This window comes from Lepisma saccharinum, chromosome 5 (genome assembly GCF_977018435.1).
Source record: "Lepisma saccharinum chromosome 5, izLepSacc3.1, whole genome shotgun sequence".
NCBI classification, from domain to species: domain Eukaryota; kingdom Metazoa; phylum Arthropoda; class Insecta; order Zygentoma; family Lepismatidae; genus Lepisma; species Lepisma saccharinum.
Genome location: NC_139233.1, coordinates 26,505,135 through 26,527,250, shown reverse-complemented (window position 1 = coordinate 26,527,250; position 22,116 = coordinate 26,505,135). Strand labels below are relative to the sequence as shown.

At 35.3% G+C, this 22,116-nt stretch overlaps 1 protein-coding gene across 1 annotated transcript; it reads right to left on the bottom strand.

The window, feature by feature from the left end:
- Positions 1 to 18,933: 18,933 nt before the first annotated feature.
- Positions 18,934 to 20,427, bottom strand: LOC145987957 (glutamate receptor-like). The gene has a single exon (XM_083122798.1). The coding sequence runs from the start codon at positions 20,425 to 20,427 to the stop codon at positions 18,934 to 18,936; it is 1,494 nt and encodes a 497-aa protein (XP_082978924.1).
- Between the last annotated feature and the right edge of the window lie 1,689 nt (positions 20,428 to 22,116).

Here is a 22,116-nt window from a genome sequence, read left to right as displayed (position 1 = left end):
AATAGAACCTACATTAAATAAAAAATGTATGAACCCTCTAAACCTGGCACTTTTTAGCTAAGGTTTGCAACACTGGCACATTCAGAATACACTCTGCTCCAGTGAGGTGTCACGTGACTGAGTGGCAGATTTGAGTAAGCTGTGGACTGTGCATTACTTGTGGAACGCGAATGGTGTTTACGAGGTCTTGGATACGTGATCAAAGTGGGGTGAGGTAAAACAGGCATCTTAGTACCATGGTTCCCACAGAAACAATGGTTAAAGTAGTGACATGAGCGTAGAATGTTTCTTTATAGTGCATAATTTCTGTACATTACGTTGACATTATCGTAGACAACAAAAGACTCGGTGCACAGCTTTCGGATGAAACAACAAAAATTAACGGAAAACTATTAGAAACCAGGAATTAGAGAGGACCAAGAAGATTACGTTCAAGAGGTAGGCATTATTTACGTTTATTATAAGTAACGGCGTCAGCCTGAAATAAGTGGAGGGGGGGCTACAGATTTCGGAGTCAAATTCTCGGGGGGGGGGGGGGGCTAACTAATACCGACTAAAATGTACTTACTTCATACTTTTAGGGTATAATTTTACCTCCTGCATATTTTACAATCAGAACTCAAGATAAATCAACGAGATGTTGCATTTTGTTCCATCATATACAAAAGTATTTTTAGGCACGAATCTTTTATGTCAAATAAAATGCAATAATGATATTGCTTCTTTCCCTAAGCCATTATTAGGTGTCTTACTATTCATGTGACGAGTACAAAATACACCATAGAAACTACACTCAATACATTATCAACTCTCTGGATATTCGTATAAATAGTACACGTAACACTATTTCTATGTAAACAGTGCGACTAACTTGTTGCTAAAATGAGAAAATGAGCCACAGCAAGCAAGTACGATAAGATACGTCTATTTTTATGAGCAGCCACAACCTTTTTAAAATCCAAAGATTTTGCAAGCTCTTCAAAGGACAAAACAGACAGACCACTCAACCTCTGGTCACCAATTAGATTTCGAAGGTTTGTCGCAAGCAACCGTTGATGGGGATATGAACATTTCAATAACATAAAGCTTATAAAGTTCGTAAAAGGAAATTCTGAATGTTTCAATCATTGCAAGTAGCTGCTTAAGGTCTTTATTTTGGCTTCCATTCTGCCTCATAGTGTGTCATGACTCTAAACTGTCCAAATCACAACAGTAGAGAGCGTATAAAGATTGTAGCTTTTCATGCTTCAGAAAAGTGGCACTAACGTAATAAAGCTAGGCATCAAATAAGCAAAACCACTTGAATAGAAACTGTATTAATGATACCATTTTCTCTTCCATGATGAAATATCTTACTTTTCTTGTTCAACTTATGTAATTCAGAACTTAGGGCTGATAATGTTAAGGATGTGAGAAATATCGTCCACTTAGGACGTGCCACTCTAAAGGAACAAAAATATTTTCACTTCAAATCCACCTCCACTACGAGACAAATATATTGACATAAAATCAATGAATATATGTAGTTGCAACTCTTGCACTGGGCATTGTGGTTAGAGAATTGACTGCTGAAGATTATAATTTTATTTTAGAATATATTGTGCTCTGAATATTGATCAGAATTGGATCGATAGTTTTATGATATGTGCTTCAAAGATTGATTCTTCTGCACAGAATCAAATTTGGCCACTTGGATGGTACTGCAGATATTATTTTCTAACATCACAAATAATAATTAATTAGCATGAAGGCCTAGGTCTGTTTAGAATGAAATTTGCCCAAGCATGATGATTTCTTCATCGTATGCAAAAATGTTTACTTGATTGGATTTGTATAAAGATCCACTATATACACAGAAGCTAATTTCCAAATTGTCAATTGAAAATTTACGACGATTATCTCTGACCTTTTCACATCACACGTAGTCAGACGTGCATATTTTAAGTAGAACATGTCATGCACACTTACACCATCGACTTCACCTTCTTGTTCACGTAACTTTCGCAGTTTTTGTTACCATTGTGTTTTTCTTGAAGACTTCAGAAGTATCTTTAAGCACTTGCAAGCGTGTCCTTGACGGAAAGTTTGAATTTTCTATCAACTCTACTAACGTCCTTCACTGTATGGTTAATGAAGTTGTGTGGAAGTCTCCAGTTTTTCTCTCACGCCACACAAAAAAGCTTAGATTTCCAGATAGCAACCACAACTTATTTTCTAAACATCCATCTCTCAATAAATCTTGAAGTATCACAATTAGTGTTTCGTCTATTTTGTGCGTTTACACAAAGCATTCCGGAAATTTTGTCTCGAATGTCTACATTTTGTGTTCTTTCCATAGAAATATGTTTAACATGTGCTAAAGGTAAAATTATGCATTTTTATGTGAAATAAGACTCCGCAGATTACATTGCGGCCATATATCAGGGTTGTTAAAGATCCAGGAATTTTAAATAAATTCAATTCCGATCCAGGAGAGAAAATCAGCAAGCGTAAATAGTTTCTGGACCGTAAAGAACCTTTTTATCTGTAAATTGTTTCAATTCGGTCCAGGAACCTTTTTTCCCGAATCAGTTTAAATAGGGTCCAAGTTCGGCATTGAAATGAAACAATACGCAACTTGAATCGATTACGGACCTGACGATAAACAATTATCGACTTGTGAGCATTAGGGATGGTCCATTCGGATCCGGATCCGGATCCAAAAGTTACGGATCCGGATCCGGGCTTGAAAGTTTCGGATCTGGATCCGGATCCGAGAGTTCCGGATCTGGATCAGAGAGTTTCGTATCTCAATCCCATTATAATATTACCACACCTTAAAAGGTATTATGATCTTCGATTACAAAGAAATTTTTCATTAGTTAGTCCTACAAGAATTTTTTTCAAGTGTTGTTCCAAAATACTTTGCTACGCATCGGCTAACACACTCGTGCACAAAAATAATCTTACTTGTTTAACATAAAATGTCAGAGGTGATTTTGTAAATGCCATTGAAACGAATATGTATTCATGCGAATGTATTGGAAATGAAAACACACATAAATGTGAGACATTCCATTCCAGGATGAAACCTTTAACACATATAACAAGATAGAAATGTTATATAAAAATTATACAATTGTTCTACAGTTACAGTTTTACAAATTAAAATAAAACATTATAATATATGCAGTGTTATATAATTACAAAGTGTAAGACTAACAAGGGAGGTTATCTAAGTGACCCCTCCGATTTCCATGAAACTTGGCAGGCGTGTAGTGGGGCACAAAGGAAGAAATACGTGTTGTTTTGTTTCAGCTAAAAAACGGTTTTAGGGGGCAAAACCCCCTCAAATGTCAAGATGAGGACAAATTGAAGTAAGGATCTGACCCCTGTGTGCCCCTCCGATTTTCATGAAACTGGGCAGGTGTATAGTGGGGCCCAATGGAAGAAATACGTGTTTTTTTGTTTCAGCTAAAAAACTGTTTTAGGGGGCAAAACTGCCTCAAATGTGAAGATGAGGACAAATTGAAGTGAGGATCTGACCCCTGTGTCCCCCTCCGATTTCCATGATACTTCGCAGGTGTGTGTATAAACGGGCCCAAATGAAGAAATACGTGTTTTCTTTGTTTCGGCTAAAAAACTGTTTTAGGGGGCAACCCCCCCTCAAATGTCAATATGAGGACAAATTGAAGTGGGGATCTGACCCCTGTGTTCCCCTCCGATTTGCGATTTCCATGAAACGTGGTAGGTGTATAGAGGGGCCCAAAGGAAGAAATACGTGTTTTTTTGTTTCAGCTAAAAACTGTTTTAGGGGGCAAAATCCCCTCAAATGTCAAGATGAGGACAAATTGAAGTAAGGATCTGACCCCTGTGTGCCCCTCCGATTTTCATGAAACTTCGCAGGTGTATAGAGGGGCCCAAAGGAAGAAATACGTGTTTTTTTTGTTTCGGCTAAAAAACTGTTTTAGGGGGCAAAACCCGCCTCAAATGTCAAGATGAGGACAAATTGACGTGGGGATCATCTGACCCCTGTGTCGCCCTCTGATTCCCATGGAATTTGACAGGTGTATAGAGAGGCCCTATGCCCCCTGTTTCTTCCTATGCCATATTTACGTGTTTTCGGGGTCAGATCCCCACTTCAATTTCTCCTCATCTTGACATTTGACATCTATATACCTGCCAAGTTTCATGGAAATCGGAGGGGGAGACTTAGACCTCCCTTGTAAGTGTATTAATTAATTACAAATCGCGCACGCGCGCACACACACTATATATATGTGTGTATGTATGTATATTATATATATATATATATATATATATATATATATATGTATGTATATTAGCAGGTAACAATATGTTATAAGCACATTCTTACTTTCCAAAGAAGCGCATGGGGGATGGCAAAACGGATCCGGATCCAAAAATTCTGGATTCGGATCCGAAAGTTCTGGATCCGGATCCGAAAGTACCGGATCCGGATCTGAAAATTCCGGATCCGGATCTGGCCATCCCTAGTGAGCATGAAACAATAATCCAGGTGCTGGCTGCCTCGAGAATCTAAAGTACAAGGTAGAAATGGGCGAAACGTAAACGCTGCAGTTACGTTACCACTCTCCATATAGCCCCATTCTCTCGCGCGTGTTCCTTCACTTGGTTGTAGCAACACCTCTGGCAACAATACCTGTCCTTGTTGTGATATCTGCTGAGCGGCTCCTATTGACTGCAGTTCCTGGATCGGATGTCGGAGCAACACGTAACGGGTTTGTTTGAGCTCAATGTGACGCCACGCTAATATAGTCCATTGCGTTATGTACAGTAACTCTTCGATAAGGAAGTTTTTGAACCTGGCCCACGAGAGAACAGTAGATTTGGAACGAGATGAAAGCAATAAATCATCATTTTAATTGACATTAATGGCTTTTTTATTCATTTTCGAGGGGTGACGCTATTGTTATTTAATCTAGCGCCACGTGGCGACACGTGTCGGGGGAGGAGGAGGAGATGAGTCATCGATGACTCATGCACACGTGTGAGTTTGAAATTAATGGTTTTCCATTAGTGCACAAAAGACACTATTATGTATTCCGTTTTTGACCTAAGCTAACACTATTGTATTTTATTAATGCGTTTCTGCCGGATATGAGTCACAGATGATTTATACTGACGTTGGAGTTTGGAATTAATGGTTTTTCTATTAAGGTACAAAAGACACTATTGTGGAGTTCGTTTTCGGACTATTCTAACACTTTTGTTGTGTATTATATATGCGTTTCTGCCGGATATGAGTCAGGGGTGCTTTATGCACACGTGGGAACTTGGAATTAATGGTTTTTCCATTAAGGTACAAAAGACATTTTCGGGCTATTGTAAGACGTCACGTCCGGCCATTTTGGCGTCGGTGGTGAGTTATATTTGGTATAATTAAGGATCCGGATTTACCCGAATTCAACCGGTGTCGATGCGTTCGATCGGAGGTAGAAGATATTATAACACATGTTCGCTTTAAAGGCGAAGAAATTGAACGATGTATTCTATATGAAAACGAAGTATGCGAGCGGAATCCATGTTATTAATATTAACCTGTTATGGAAGAACCTGTTATGTGCTTGCATTCTCGGCACCCTCAAACCGCGCGCGTTCATGGATACGCGTGGCAGGAAGAAAGGGTCGCCATTGTTACGGCCCCCTTCGCTTGGTCTTCTTCCGAAGTTGAATGGAAGTCAAGTGTCGCCAAATTTTTACACACGAGTATTGATTTTCTTTGAGGTTCCAATTTTATTTGGTGGAAGTAATCTACGCGGTATTTCTGCCGCCTTTCGTAACATTGCAAAGACTATTTGACCAAAACCGTAAGGAATTTGGCTGAACTAAGAACATTCAGTTCCAGTATCTACAAGTTAAAGTGGATGGCATCCACTATTTGCCCTTATTTCGGGGTTGCGAACCACGGACCATTTGATTATTGCCTTATATACATCAGGATTCACGTAAAATTGACCAGATGTTTTTACTGTTAGGGACAATATTTCGCATTTTTTGTGTATTTTTACTCAGAAAACGCTATTTGAACGATTCAAGCAAGAGTTCGCATGGCAATTTAGACACACAAACTGTGTTTCTTCAACTTTAGCTGAAATTTAGGTTTATTTTTTACTCTAATATCACAATTTCTTCTATTCAGACAACATTTTTTATTAAATTTTGGACTCACAAAGACATTTTTCAACTTTTAACTTGTTATTTTAAAAGTTTATTTCCATTTTTTACTCTAATATCACAATTTCTTCTATTCAGGCAACATTTTTTATTAAATTTTGGACTCACAAAGACATTTTTCAACTTTTAACTTGCTATTTTAAAAGTTTATTTCCATTTTTACTCTAATATCACAATTTCATCTATTCTGGCAGGAGTGTTTATTCCAGTTTAGACTTGCAAAGATAATTTTTTCAACTTCTTTTATTAATTTTTCTATTTATTGCCTTTTGTATCTTATATTTATTAATTCTTAACTTTGAGTTTTGTTTTTTATTTAAAGAATTTCTCTAATCACTAAGGAAGAAGTACTTTTAAGTAAAACTGTACCCACAAACTTTATTATTACTATTATTATTATTATTATTATTATTATTATTGTTGTTGTTTTTTGTTTTGATGTAGTTGTTGAATCTTGTTGTTGTTGTTAGGGTTTATTGACTTCCACTACGGTATTTTTGGTTTGCTTCGTAGGAAAGTTTGTTTATTTTAGAGTTTCCTCGGTATTTTCTTACTGTTAGGGTAGGTAAAGTTTCCTAAATATATGAGTAGGGTTCCATATATTCTTGTTCTTGCATGTTTTTCATATGATGTGATCACCACAACTCTCCAAGTGCTTTTACTGCATGTTTCCATTTTTTATTGAGGCTTAGTGATTCCTAGAGCCACTTTATGCATGAGAGAAAGCTTGAAAATTTTGATCTCAGATAGCCGTCAACCTTATGTCAGAGTATTTTCGAGTATATTTTAGTCTTATTATGGTCCACTAGAATATCACGGCTTGCTTATTTTTTAAGTATGTTGCGCAGTTATTGTATTTTTGCTTTTGCTTTCTAGATAAACTGTATGAAATGTTTAATATTTGTACTTTTTGCACTTATAAGAGGCCAAACTTTTACTGTAACTAAAATTATTATGTCTCTAGGCACTGAAACCCCTTTACCAAGAGTACTATAACTGCATGTTTATTAATATTGTTTCTTTCATCCCTCAAATATAACAATTTAACAATATAATGACTAATCACAGGACAAGTCGATGTTAGCAGATGACTACGTGGCTCTTAAGTCCATCTGCCAAACTTTTCTTACCCTGCTATTTACTCTTATAGTTTTTTATTCGGGGTACATTTCAAGTACTACTTGACTTTTTGAGTGTTTGATTAACACCAGGGGTTATTTGTATCTGTTATGCTGTATTATTTGAGGCTTCTAATTTTTATTCTACAATCACTATATGTCCATGAGAACTAAATTCCACTGACTGGAGCTTAAAGCTTAGGCTCTACAGCATGTTGAATGGTTAAGCACTGGGCAATATGAATTTTACAGAGGCTAGTAGGAGGCATAGGAACACACGCCAGAGCATTATTAGCGTGCAAGAAGCACTTTCAGGGAGTACTACGAGGAAACGAAGTTGATTTTTTTGAGGGCTTTACCAGTTACACAGCCAATATTTGCTATTTCAAGTAACTACATGTACCAGAACATTTTACAGCCCAACACTAACTAGACTTCAATTTGTACTATATTAGGGGCTAAATGTAGCAAGAACACTGATTGTACATACTTTTGAGAATCCAACTATATCAGGATTTTTTCTATGTAAGTATATTTTTATTGATTACTAACTTTAACAGACCAATCAGGAAGACAACAAAATTCACTAAACTTAGTACTATAGTGTAGGTGATTGCATGAAAAGTAGAAATTATAACATCCACAAGATTTCGCTTTTTTTTGCTTTTGTGACTAATCGTGACGCTGAGGATGAATGGATGGCCAAAAATCTTAAGGACTGGATGTATTTTACCACTACAGACGCCTATGTAGAAACACTAGAGTACTGTTAGCTTTCAAAATTGAGGATATACTGTACTGTTTCTTAAATATTTTGTACTTGGCACGTTACAGTTATATCCATTTCAGGACAAATATTGCTAAAACTCTCAAATTTACTGGTACAAGTTGATATTTCTGCTATCAGAGGAATTAACAACCCTATTTTACAAACAAATGGTATTGTTTACACTTTATTTACTTCAATCTGAGACTAATATTTTACAGTAATTGAATCATTCAGCCCTAGTCAATACTTTACTGCATCAGAAAGTTTGTTATTAATCTAATAAGTATGCTATTTTGTGACATTCTAATGCAAACGTTGTTTAATTCACTGGTTATAATGCAAACTTTTGCACAAATTCGATATATTCACTACCTTCAAACCAAACAATTGTACTTATTTAGCGCATTTCATTTATATTTCTTGTAATTAACTTATGTTTCTTATAATTAACAAACTAAACTAATTACTTTGGCATGTTAAAAACCTTATTTTTTACTATTTCCTATTCTATCAGGTTCTATATTGCTGTTTTTATCAATTATGTAAGACCACACTCTGGTAAATGCACATAGAGTATTAGTAATCCCAAAGTGGTGTTTTTGATGCCCAAGTTCAGATGAGAGTCTGCTATGTGCCTTTTGCAGGGGATTGCATGTGAAGAGTATGCATATTGAGCATTATTGAGTGTGTAGGCTTCCAAGTTTTGCTGTTATTTTCCTATAATTCTGCGAGACTGTAGAGAGTTCTCCCTTTTCAACCAGTTTTCTTTCATTGATTGGATACTTTTTGGGAACTTAGCAGTTTTTTATGTTATGAAGCAGATTGTTGTAGAATATTTTGCATGGTCTTTTGTGATATTGTGTGCCTGCTGTAACGGAAGTAACTATCTTTCCTTCTTGTGTTGATGTTCTCGTGTAGGTTTCCTATTTTCGGTCAAGTTGCAGTAGGGAACTTAGCAGTTTTTTTATGTTATGAAGCAGATTGTTGTAGAATATTTTGCTTGGTCTTTTGTGATATTGAGTGGGTGCTGTAATGGAAGTAAGTATCTTTCCTTTTTGTGTTGATGTTCTTGTGTAGGTTTCCTATTTTCTGTCAAGTTGCAGTACTTAGAATAATCGCTATTGTCTTATTGATCTACGAAGCTCCTTTGAATAATCATTTGCATGTGACCCTATACTCCACGCTGTACTTTGTTCTGGGAGCTATCTTTTGAAGCCTTGGCATTCTGCTGGTACAGTATTATTATCGTAGAGGTAAATTAGTTCGTGAAAATATGTATTTTTCTGATTAACTATAGTCGCTTAGTTGTTCTAGCAGGTATAAGTAGTTACTGCTGATGTTGTTAATTTTCTATTCGCAGGGGCTATGTATGATGTAGCGTATTTGTGTTGGCTGTCCCTTTTATTCCTATGTTGTTGAGTTTCTCCATAAGCATGTCCTGTTTTACTCTATTCTATGCCTTGTTGCTGCTAGATATCTGAGGTATGTTGCTGGTTCATATCTGAGGTAGCTTGTTTGACTATCTATTATTTTTGCTATGGCTGTGGCTATTGATGTCCCTTTCTGAATTCCATGTTGGTTTCTGTTTATCCTTGTTGCTGCTTGTTATCTGAGTTAGGTTGTTTGACTTCAGGACTATCCTTTTTTAACTTTATTGTTGATTGCTGTTTTGTTTATTTCCTTATTTGTTTTTATTTGTTTACTGAATCTATTTGTTTTGTGTCTTGTAATATTATTTACTATAGTAACAAAATTATTTTCCTTCCATCCCACATTTATTATTCTGAGCAACAGAACTTCTCCTTCTTTCCCATATATTTGATTATTTCTGGTGTAAAAGTACAATTTTTCAAAGTGAATGTTTTAAAAGTACAATTTTTACAAAGTCAATAATTTAAGAGTGCAATTTTTCAAAGTTAATGTTTAAAAAGTACAATTTTTACAAAGTCAATAATTTAAGAGTGCAATTTTTCAAAGTTAATGTTTAAAAAGTACAATTCTTTCAAAGTTAATGTTTTAAGTGTACAATTTTTTCAAAGTGAATGTTTTAAAAGTACAATTTTTACAAAGTTAATGTTTTAAAAATACTATTCTTTCAAAGTTAATAATTTAAGAGTACAATTTTTACAAAGTCAATAATTTAAGAGTGCAATTTTTCAAAGTTAATGTTTAAAAAGTACAATTTTTACAAAGTCAATAATTTAAGAGTGCAATTTTTCAAAGTTAATGTTTAAAAAGTACAATTCTTTCAAAGTTAATGTTTTAAGTGTACAATTTTTTCAAAGTGAATGTTTTAAAAGTACAATTTTTACAAAGTTAATGTTTTAAAAATACTATTCTTTCAAAGTTAATAATTTAAGAGTACAATTATTCTGCTATTTGAACTTTTGTACAATTTTGTTATTGTTGTTAAAATAAATATGTTAGTTGATATAAAATTACAGTAAATTTTCATGAATTTATATATTAAATTTCAAAATAGTGTTACTTGCTAAAGATAGCGGACAAAATAAATTAAACTTTGACAAATACTGAACAAGAAATAATCAAATATATGGGAAAGAAGGAGAAGTTCTGTTGCTCAGAATAATAAATGTGGGATGGAAGGAAAATAATTTTGTTACTATAGTAAATAATATTACAAGACACAAAACAAATAGATTCAGTAAACAAATAAAAACAAATAAGGAAATAAACAAAACAGCAATCAACAATAAAGTTAAAAAAGGATAGTCCTGAAGTCAAACAACCTAACTCAGATAACAAGCAGCAACAAGGATAAACAGAAACCAACATGGAATTCAGAAAGGGACATCAATAGCCACAGCCATAGCAAAAATAATAGATAGTCAAACAAGCTACCTCAGATATGAACCAGCAACATACCTCAGATATCTAGCAGCAACAAGGCATAGAATAGAGTAAAACAGGACATGCTTATGGAGAAACTCAACAACATAGGAATAAAAGGGACAGCCAACACAAATACGCTACATCATACATAGCCCCTGCGAATAGAAAATTAACAACATCAGCAGTAACTACTTATACCTGCTAGAACAACTAAGCGACTATAGTTAATCAGAAAAATACATATTTTCACGAACTAATTTACCTCTACGATAATAATACTGTACCAGCAGAATGCCAAGGCTTCAAAAGATAGCTCCCAGAACAAAGTACAGCGTGGAGTATAGGGTCACATGCAAATGATTATTCAAAGGAGCTTCGTAGATCAATAAGACAATAGCGATTATTCTAAGTACTGCAACTTGACAGAAAATAGGAAACCTACACAAGAACATCAACACAAAAAGGAAAGATACTTACTTCCATTACAGCACCCACTCAATATCACAAAAGACCATGCAAAATATTCTACAACAATCTGCTTCATAACATAAAAAAACTGCTAAGTTCCCTACTGCAACTTGACCGAAAATAGGAAACCTACACGAGAACATCAACACAAGAAGGAAAGATAGTTACTTCCGTTACAGCAGGCACACAATATCACAAAAGACCATGCAAAATATTCTACAACAATCTGCTTCATAACATAAAAAACTGCTAAGTTCCCAAAAAGTATCCAATCAATGAAAGAAAACTGGTTGAAAAGGGAGAACTCTCTACAGTCTCGCAGAATTATAGGAAAATAACAGCAAAACTTGGAAGCCTACACACTCAATAATGCTCAATATGCATACTCTTCACATGCAATCCCCTGCAAAAGGCACATAGCAGACTCTCATCTGAACTTGGGCATCAAAAACACCACTTTGGGATTACTAATACTCTATGTGCATTTACCAGAGTGTGGTCTTACATAATTGATAAAAACAGCAATATAGAACCTGATAGAATAGGAAATAGTAAAAAATAAGGTTTTTAACATGCCAAAGTAATTAGTTTAGTTTGTTAATTATAAGAAACATAAGTTAATTACAAGAAATATAAATGAAATGCGCTAAATAAGTACAATTGTTTGGTTTGAAGGTAGTGAATATATCGAATTTGTGCAAAAGTTTGCATTATAACCAGTGAATTAAACAACGTTTGCATTAGAATGTCACAAAATAGCATACTTATTAGATTAATAACAAACTTTCTGATGCAGTAAAGTATTGACTAGGGCTGAATGATTCAATTACTGTAAAATATTAGTCTCAGATTGAAGTAAATAAAGTGTAAACAATACCATTTGTTTGTAAAATAGGGTTGTTAATTCCTCTGATAGCAGAAATATCAACTTGTACCAGTAAATTTGAGAGTTTTAGCAATATTTGTCCTGAAATGGATATAACTGTAACGTGCCAAGTACAAAATATTTAAGAAACAGTACAGTATATCCTCAATTTTGAAAGCTAACAGTACTCTAGTGTTTCTACATAGGCGTCTGTAGTGGTAAAATACATCCAGTCCTTAAGATTTTTGGCCATCCATTCATCCTCAGCGTCACGATTAGTCACAAAAGCAAAAAAAAGCGAAATCTTGTGGATGTTATAATTTCTACTTTTCATGCAATCACCTACACTATAGTACTAAGTTTAGTGAATTTTGTTGTCTTCCTGATTGGTCTGTTAAAGTTAGTAATCAATAAAAATATACTTACATAGAAAAAATCCTGATATAGTTGGATTCTCAAAAGTATGTACAATCAGTGTTCTTGCTACATTTAGCCCCTAATATAGTACAAATTGAAGTCTAGTTAGTGTTGGGCTGTAAAATGTTCTGGTACATGTAGTTACTTGAAATAGCAAATATTGGCTGTGTAACTGGTAAAGCCCTCAAAAAAATCAACTTCGTTTCCTCGTAGTACTCCCTGAAAGTGCTTCTTGCACGCTAATAATGCTCTGGCGTGTGTTCCTATGCCTCCTACTAGCCTCTGTAAAATTCATATTGCCCAGTGCTTAACCATTCAACATGCTGTAGAGCCTAAGCTTTAAGCTCCAGTCAGTGGAATTTAGTTCTCATGGACATATAGTGATTGTAGAATAAAAATTAGAAGCCTCAAATAATACAGCATAACAGATACAAATAACCCCTGGTGTTAATCAAACACTCAAAAAGTCAAGTAGTACTTGAAATGTACCCCGAATAAAAAACTATAAGAGTAAATAGCAGGGTAAGAAAAGTTTGGCAGATGGACTTAAGAGCCACGTAGTCATCTGCTAACATCGACTTGTCCTGTGATTAGTCATTATATTGTTAAATTGTTATATTTGAGGGATGAAAGAAACAATATTAATAAACATGCAGTTATAGTACTCTTGGTAAAGGGGTTTCAGTGCCTAGAGACATAATAATTTTAGTTACAGTAAAAGTTTGGCCTCTTATAAGTGCAAAAAGTACAAATATTAAACATTTCATACAGTTTATCTAGAAAGCAAAAGCAAAAATACAATAACTGCGCAACATACTTAAAAAATAAGCAAGCCGTGATATTCTAGTGGACCATAATAAGACTAAAATATACTCGAAAATACTCTGACATAAGGTTGACGGCTATCTGAGATCAAAATTTTCAAGCTTTCTCTCATGCATAAAGTGGCTCTAGGAATCACTAAGCCTCAATAAAAAATGGAAACATGCAGTAAAAGCACTTGGAGAGTTGTGGTGATCACATCATATGAAAAACATGCAAGAACAAGAATATATGGAACCCTACTCATATATTTAGGAAACTTTACCTACCCTAACAGTAAGAAAATACCGAGGAAACTCTAAAATAAACAAACTTTCCTACGAAGCAAACCAAAAATACCGTAGTGGAAGTCAATAAACCCTAACAACAACAACAAGATTCAACAACTACATCAAAACAAAAAACAACAACAATAATAATAATAATAATAATAATAATAATAGTAATAATAAAGTTTGTGGGTACAGTTTTACTTAAAAGTACTTCTTCCTTAGTGATTAGAGAAATTCTTTAAATAAAAAACAAAACTCAAAGTTAAGAATTAATAAATATAAGATACAAAAGGCAATAAATAGAAAAATTAATAAAAGAAGTTGAAAAAATTATCTTTGCAAGTCTAAACTGGAATAAACACTCCTGCCAGAATAGATGAAATTGTGATATTAGAGTAAAAATGGAAATAAACTTTTAAAATAGCAAGTTAAAAGTTGAAAAATGTCTTTGTGAGTCCAAAATTTAATAAAAAATGTTGCCTGAATAGAAGAAATTGTGATATTAGAGTAAAAAATGGAAATAAACTTTTAAAATAACAAGTTAAAAGTTGAAAAATGTCTTTGTGAGTCCAAAATTTAATAAAAAATGTTGTCTGAATAGAAGAAATTGTGATATTAGAGTAAAAAATAAACCTAAATTTCAGCTAAAGTTGAAGAAACACAGTTTGTGTGTCTAAATTGCCATGCGAACTCTTGCTTGAATCGTTCAAATAGCGTTTTCTGAGTAAAAATACACAAAAAATGCGAAATATTGTCCCTAACAGTAAAAACATCTGGTCAATTTTACGTGAATCCTGATGTATATAAGGCAATAATCAAATGGTCCGTGGTTCGCAACCCCGAAATAAGGGCAAATAGTGGATGCCATCCACTTTAACTTGTAGATACTGGAACTGAATGTTCTTAGTTCAGCCAAATTCCTTACGGTTTTGGTCAAATAGTCTTTGCAATGTTACGAAAGGCGGCAGAAATACCGCGTAGATTACTTCCACCAAATAAAATTGGAACCTCAAAGAAAATCAATACTCGTGTGTAAAAATTTGGCGACACTTGACTTCCATTCAACTTCGGAAGAAGACCAAGCGAAGGGGGCCGTAACAATGGCGACCCTTTCTTCCTGCCACGCGTATCCATGAACGCGCGCGGTTTGAGGGTGCCGAGAATGCAAGCACATAACAGGTTCTTCCATAACAGGTTAATATTAATAACATGGATTCCGCTCGCATACTTCGTTTTCATATAGAATACATCGTTCAATTTCTTCGCCTTTAAAGCGAACATGTGTTATAATATCTTCTACCTCCGATCGAACGCATCGACACCGGTTGAATTCGGGTAAATCCGGATCCTTAATTATACCAAATATAACTCACCACCGACGCCAAAATGGCCGGACGTGACGTCTTACAATAGCCCGAAAATGTCTTTTGTACCTTAATGGAAAAACCATTAATTCCAAGTTCCCACGTGTGCATAAAGCACCCCTGACTCATATCCGGCAGAAACGCATATATAATACACAACAAAAGTGTTAGAATAGTCCGAAAACGAACTCCACAATAGTGTCTTTTGTACCTTAATGGAAAAACCATTAATTCCAAACTCCAACGTCAGTATAAATCATCTGTGACTCATATCCGGCAGAAACGCATTAATAAAATACAATAGTGTTAGCTTAGGTCAAAAACGGAATACATAATAGTGTCTTTTGTGCACTAATGGAAAACCATTAATTTCAAACTCACACGTGTGCATGAGTCATCGATGACTCATCTCCTCCTCCTCCCCCGACACGTGTCGCCACGTGGCGCTAGATTAAATAACAATAGCGTCACCCCTCGAAAATGAATAAAAAAGCCATTAATGTCAATTAAAATGATGATTTATTGCTTTCATCTCGTTCCAAATCTACTGAGAACAACAGCGTTTTTATTTATTCCCTGTGCTACGCTTTCTACAACAGCAGCTTGACATTCAAATGTAAAACGTACTTGCGGGCATTTTTAGAGGGCAACTTTTAATCGGTCCACCCTAGCCCAGGAATTGTGAATAATTTCAATTCCGGACTGGGAGAGAAAATCAGCAAACGTAAATGAGTTCTAGACAGTGTATAACCTTTTCATATCTAAAGCATTTAAATTAGGTCCAGGAACCTTTTTTTCAGGAACAATTAAAATACGGTACTGGAACCTTTTTCCAATGTAACAATACGCAACTTGGACCGAATTTAAATTCTGCGAGAAAAATGGTTCCGGTCCCATTAGAATTTATGGCTTCTTGGACCTTTAATAACCCTGCATATACGTAATTCTCACTCCTAACTAGTGTGGCCGACTTCTGAAGTAAGATAAAATATATGTTTTTACCTAAAAATCCGTTCCCCAGTTATATTTAAAGCCTGGGGGGTAAAGGCGGTCAGGGGCGTGATGCTGATCACATCACCCCCACTCACGACCGGATCAAGAAAGTGTGAGGCGTTACCCCCACACCCCCTATACGCCTTCATGGCGTGGTGCTAAGCACAGGGGAGCACTTTACCTTTACCTTTAGAGATGGATATTCTTCGTACAGAAGTTTCTGAAGGGCGTAGGTAGTGGCGGCGATTAGGAGACGTGAGGGCCCCCTACTCTTTGCCACTTTTACCTTTGCACTATGCTAAATTATCTACCAAGGGGAAGTAAAACGTCCTTGCCCTCCGATTTTAGCAGCTTGCCACTCCCTCCCCCTTCCCGCAGTTTTGGAATCCAATCGCAGCCACTGGGCGTAAGGTGAAAGCTTCAAAAGTGGCAGGAAGCTGTTGCATTTCTTTGACAGCAAATATTTTATTTTTCTATTGTCATATAATTATGCGCATGTGCATAAAGTGTTTCCTTTTTTAAAATTTTAAATTACATTCTATTTATTTATTCAAAATATATTTACCAATGTTTCAAGGATTCTCAATTTTACACATTTTTTAAAAATTAAATTTATTAATTTACTTCAGTTAATCAGGGCTCTGCACTGCCATACGCGGAGGGGAGCTGATGGGGCTACACGCACTCCATGAATGTTGAGCAAATCAACATTTTTAATGGGAGCTAGCTTCAGGGAAAAACCGAAGTGGCGAATGCAAAATGTTGTTAGAATAATTTCAGATTACCAATTTTGGTATTTACATAATTTTTAATACGAAAGTTAATAATAGTAATTACGAAATATTTTGTTGTGTATCACGTCTCACCTAGAACGCAAATGTGTAATAGAGATGAATATTCTTCGTACAGAAGTTTATGAAGGGTCTTGAGGTGCAGTGTGCTCTCGATAAGCTCGTATCGTACTGAGCACTACCTGACCTTCACAAGTGCAAGCGAGTTACCCTGCCGTGTGTTAGGGACTTCAGTAGGAGGAAGTGTTATACGTCTGAATGTGTAGTTGTGTTATTGCAGACAAAACCAAGCCGGGACAGCATTTACTATCGAAACAAACTAGTTTCTATCAGTACATTGGTATATTTCCCGGTCCTTTGGTCATAGATTTTATAATAAGGATAATTTTATATCAAAATTAATTTGTATTTGATTGATTGATTGATTTTCTTTATTTTACTTCGCTTTTTGTACCACTTTTGGCTAATTTCCGAAGATGGGGATGAGTGATGATATGATGAAATTGATGAATGGGCACTCACAAACATCCATACCCAGGCCAGGATTCGAACCCGGGACCCTTGGCGTCGTAGCGCGATGTGTTTACCACTTCTCCACGGGGGCCGGCAATTAATATTTGAATCCGATTTCAGTATATAAAGATATTATCTTTATTGTATTTGTAGTTTCGTAAATATCCAAATGAAGGGAACTTGTTTTATTAAAAATATTATCTCATCGTAACTTTGCCTAGAAAATAGCTATAATGTCAATTGCTGTCACTTCGCTTCTATTGACAGACAGAGGGAGCACCTAAAATTTCTTTCGGTTCACAGAATTTTAACTTTGTATATATATCACAGTTTCCGAGCAATCTACGTAGGTTCTTCATACTGTGAAGTAACGTCGCGCATACCGGCAGAGAAGGGGAGAAAGATAATGGGCGGATCAAAGCAGTGCGCATTTGCAAACGGCTGGTAGCTGCAGCTGCATTTACTCTCCATGCACTCACTTCCATTATCACGCGCTCATTCGCTGAGCCCTCTCGAGTCACCACTTGCGCAGAGGACTTGTTTCCGTTCGCTTCCTCCATATACTTCTGGGACAGAGTATATCACGTGACGATAGTGGTGTAAATATTGCATTTGTGAGCAGAATCATGTCGTTTTTCACAAAGAAGTACATGCCACACTCATACAAAGCATATGTGATTGCCTTTAGAATTCATAATGGCGTCCATTCTTATAAATTTTATTGAAAGGTTGTCCTGAGGATGCAGTAATTTTCCAATACATTTCCTACTACATGTTACGTTTCGATTTTCTTTGAGAAATCGATATGTATCGATTTGCTTTTGAATTAATTACTGGAAAAGATAAATTGACTATCGAGCGATAAGGCTAATATCGCATTAAATATATAATTAAAAATTACAGTGTCAAACATGTAGCGATTGTTGGTTTACAATTGTTGAACCTTCACAGACAGACGCATGGCATAATCAAAGTTATTTGTGTCTTCTTAAACCTTTTACTAGGACTTCATTGGTAGAAATTTTTACAACACCACATTTGTTAGTTTGAGAGATATCTCTGACAGCCAGGTTAAATGGGGTGATCGGGTTAGTTACTATTGATTTGACTTATTAAGCTTTCAAAATATATTTGGTGATTTCAAATGCTGGAAGCAGAAGTCTATTCTAAGAAACTACAGAAAATCTTGAGAGGAAGCATTTTCTTCTGATTAAAAAGTGTAAAAAAAACAACAAAAAAACAACAAAAAAACAACAAAAAAACAGTAAAACATTGGAATTTGTCATCCATTTACGTTGAACATCAAATTTGGTTATTTGCATCAATTTCCTTACTTTCCTTTGCGTATAAGGCTCTTCATTAGAGCACAAGTAAAAACCCACACTACAGGGTACACGGTACAGAGTGCACAGTACAGGTGCTTTTATTTCATCATTGTACATATTATAGTAAACATAAATACTATTTAATCTATATAATTCTTGTGACCTTTATATTGGCTGAGTTTCAAAATACCTAGCTACAAGAATTTCCACAGAAACCAAAACTAAACCGACAAGATAACCAAGCCACAAAATATAAAAACTTGGTATCATGTGCCAAATCGATAGCACTATTTTGACACCGCATGGACGTTCGCACATGTTACTCCGCCTGGATTCTTTGATAGTATCTAAGGACCACTTTTCTATAATGCCACCCTCGCGTAGTCTCCTAATCAGAATGTTGAATCGCTCAACATAGTGAGATCCCTTTGGAACTGCAAAACCACTCATTTGGAAGCCAATGTTTTCCTCCATGATGTGGAACGGAGATGGACAACGAAGACAGGTAAACACTCTGTTGGTTTCATACTCAAGGTTAATTCTTATGGATACCACTCCGTAGCCCTCACGATTTGGAAGGTTAGCAATCATTTCTTCATAATGTCGACTCACCTCGAATCTTGCATGTAGATCATTCACCACTGGATCTGTTTTGACGTCCAGTAACGCTTTGTAGAATGTGGTACCTTTCAGAGGGATTTGCGAATGAGCTAATTCTTCTAAGTCATCTACATCTGGAAAATTTCTCGGAGCAGTAAGGACACTCACTATTGCTCCCTTGTATAGACTAGGAATGACGAGACTGTAAAAAGCCCAGAACAGTATTAGAATTCTCAGTGATGTGTTCCTAGGAAGAACCACTGATAACTGAAGAAACACACTAAACAATTCCCAAGGTGACACATTCCGTTCCTTGTGGTCTTCAAAAAAGGACAACAAATATTGCATAAATTTCAACATAAATGCCACTACAAAGAACATAGCTAGAATTGCAATCCACACTTCTGGTCGATAAAATGACAGGAGAGATAGCCAGACTGGTACTTTCTTTCCGCTTGGTACCAAAATGGATGCACTGCTTGCCAAGAAGTACTCGGCATACTCTAACACCTCTAACCGCTCCTGCAGGAATCCCAAACAGGCGACTGCCATATCCGCCTTTTTCCTTGCAAGATCGCCCAACATGTAGGCCCATGTCCTGTTTGGAAGCTTGTATCCGTACTTGGGTGGTTCTTCATGTATTGCCACGATGTCAAAAGTAGAGTTCATCGATTTCATCAAAGTGTCGAAAATCTTCATGTAGTAACCATCCGATTTGATTAATCCGTGTTCTTCCCAAACGGAAATCATTGGTAAGAAGTGAAACTCTTCACTAGTTGCTTTCAATGTATATCCGTGAAGATTTGCTGTCTTCAAAGGTGAGAAGGCTTCAGAGAAGACAGAATTGGCCTCGTGAAGATTACGTGCTGGTAGGTATTCACTGTATGTCTCGCTCAAAAATGGATTGAATGAAATTGCAAGAATCATGTCATCATATTCAGTACTTTTGGACGACGGCAACTCAAGATTTACCATAACTAATGCAACCTTGAGAATATTCTGATGCCAAAGCTTCTTCAAGAAATGCCTATATTCAGTACTATCATGTGAGGTTTCCATTATAGCAAAGAACTCGGATTTCTTGTTCCAATAAACGGGATCTCTCTCATTGCACAAAAGGTTGTGTAAGGCAACGCTATCAGAGGCCAGTATAATAACCATATGCCTCTGTGTGTGTGCATTAACCTGCTTCTCTTCCATAATATAAGGTTTATGGAGAGTCTCATGTGTTATTACCATAGCAGACAGTTTGCTAAGTTTGAGAAATTCTACAAGAAATACTTCATGATACTCATTGTTCTTTTCAAAGAAAATTGTGGCAAGGTTACTATCTTGAAAATAATTGCCAACCAAGAAGGAAGCAGATCTTGATAAATGGTGAAAAACGTCTTCCTGGTTGGACTTATAGGAGTTGAGATTTATTAGGCTGCTACGTGCACCCACACAATAAACCATGAAGATTTCCAGTGCAGTAGTGATCTTCATAATAGAAGTTGTGAGCTAGTACTGTGACATAGATAATAGAGCTATTGTCCTTTGACGAATCTGAAAAGAAAATGAAATAAAGTTTGTAATTTCTTGTCAGTGTTTTAATTTGTATATATGCATACAATGTTATTAAAACTTGATAGCATTAAATTCATCTTAATATATTTTGTATTACCTTCTGTTTTGTGGAGGAAAGGGTTTATCATTTTTTACTAACACTGAAGTTATTATAATAAATACTTTACACTATATAATCAATTTAAAATCTTAGATATGTTTTATTTATAGATACATAAATATTGCACCCATTCATTGCCACTAGATATGTTGAAAGATAAATTGAGAATGATTATATGAGACTTTTGGTTCTTCAGTATTTGATATATCCGCCGATACGACTTCAGCAATCACAACAGCTAGACAATGTAATGTATCTCCTATAGAAGAGCTTGGAATATTGTTGGGGAGGGAGGGGGGCAAGAATTTGCATTGCATACACACTTTCAATGGAACTAAAACTCGAGATAGTTGGTGAATTTAATTTTTAACCAGGCTCACTTCATCCAACAAAAACATGTCTTTCTCTCTTTTAGTGACGTTCAATATTGAATTGAATTGAATTGACTTTATTGCTGGGCAAAATTCAGCTGTTGCTGGTCTACAACCTAACCCAAAAAGTACAGATTAAAATAAAAATTAAATAAAATTCAAGATTACAAAGAAATTGAACAAGAAAGTACAATAAAATACAAATGGAATAAAATCCCATACAATAAAACATATTAAAATAAAAATTAAAATAAAATTTAAGGTTACAAAGAAATTAATCAAGAAAGTACAATATAATACAAATTGAATAAAATACCATACAATAGAACAGATTCAAATAAAAATTAAAATAAAATTCAAGATTACAAAGAAATTAAGCAAGAAGGTACAATAAAATACAATAGGAATAAAATCATATACGCGTACAATGGAACAATATTAGCAGTGAATTACATAATAAAGTAATTGAAGTCCAGAAAGGTGAATAGTAAGAAAAAAAATTCTGGCAACTTACAGTATTTTTTATTATTCATATGTTGATTTACCCTGCTTTTGGTCGCTGATCAGTGATTCACGGAGCATATCGCGAAAACGTCTGAAATGTTGATTTATTCAATGAATAAAACATTAAAATACTGACCAAGGCAGAATTTACTGTATAAAAAGTATATACACTAAAAGGTAACGTTTCCAACCTCTAACAGGGTCTTC

What these genes read in the sequence shown, in the direction of transcription:
- LOC145987957 (XM_083122798.1), bottom strand. Translation starts at nt 20,427, where the DNA reads ATGGAAACCTCACATGATAGTACTGAATATAGGCATTTCTTGAAGAAG.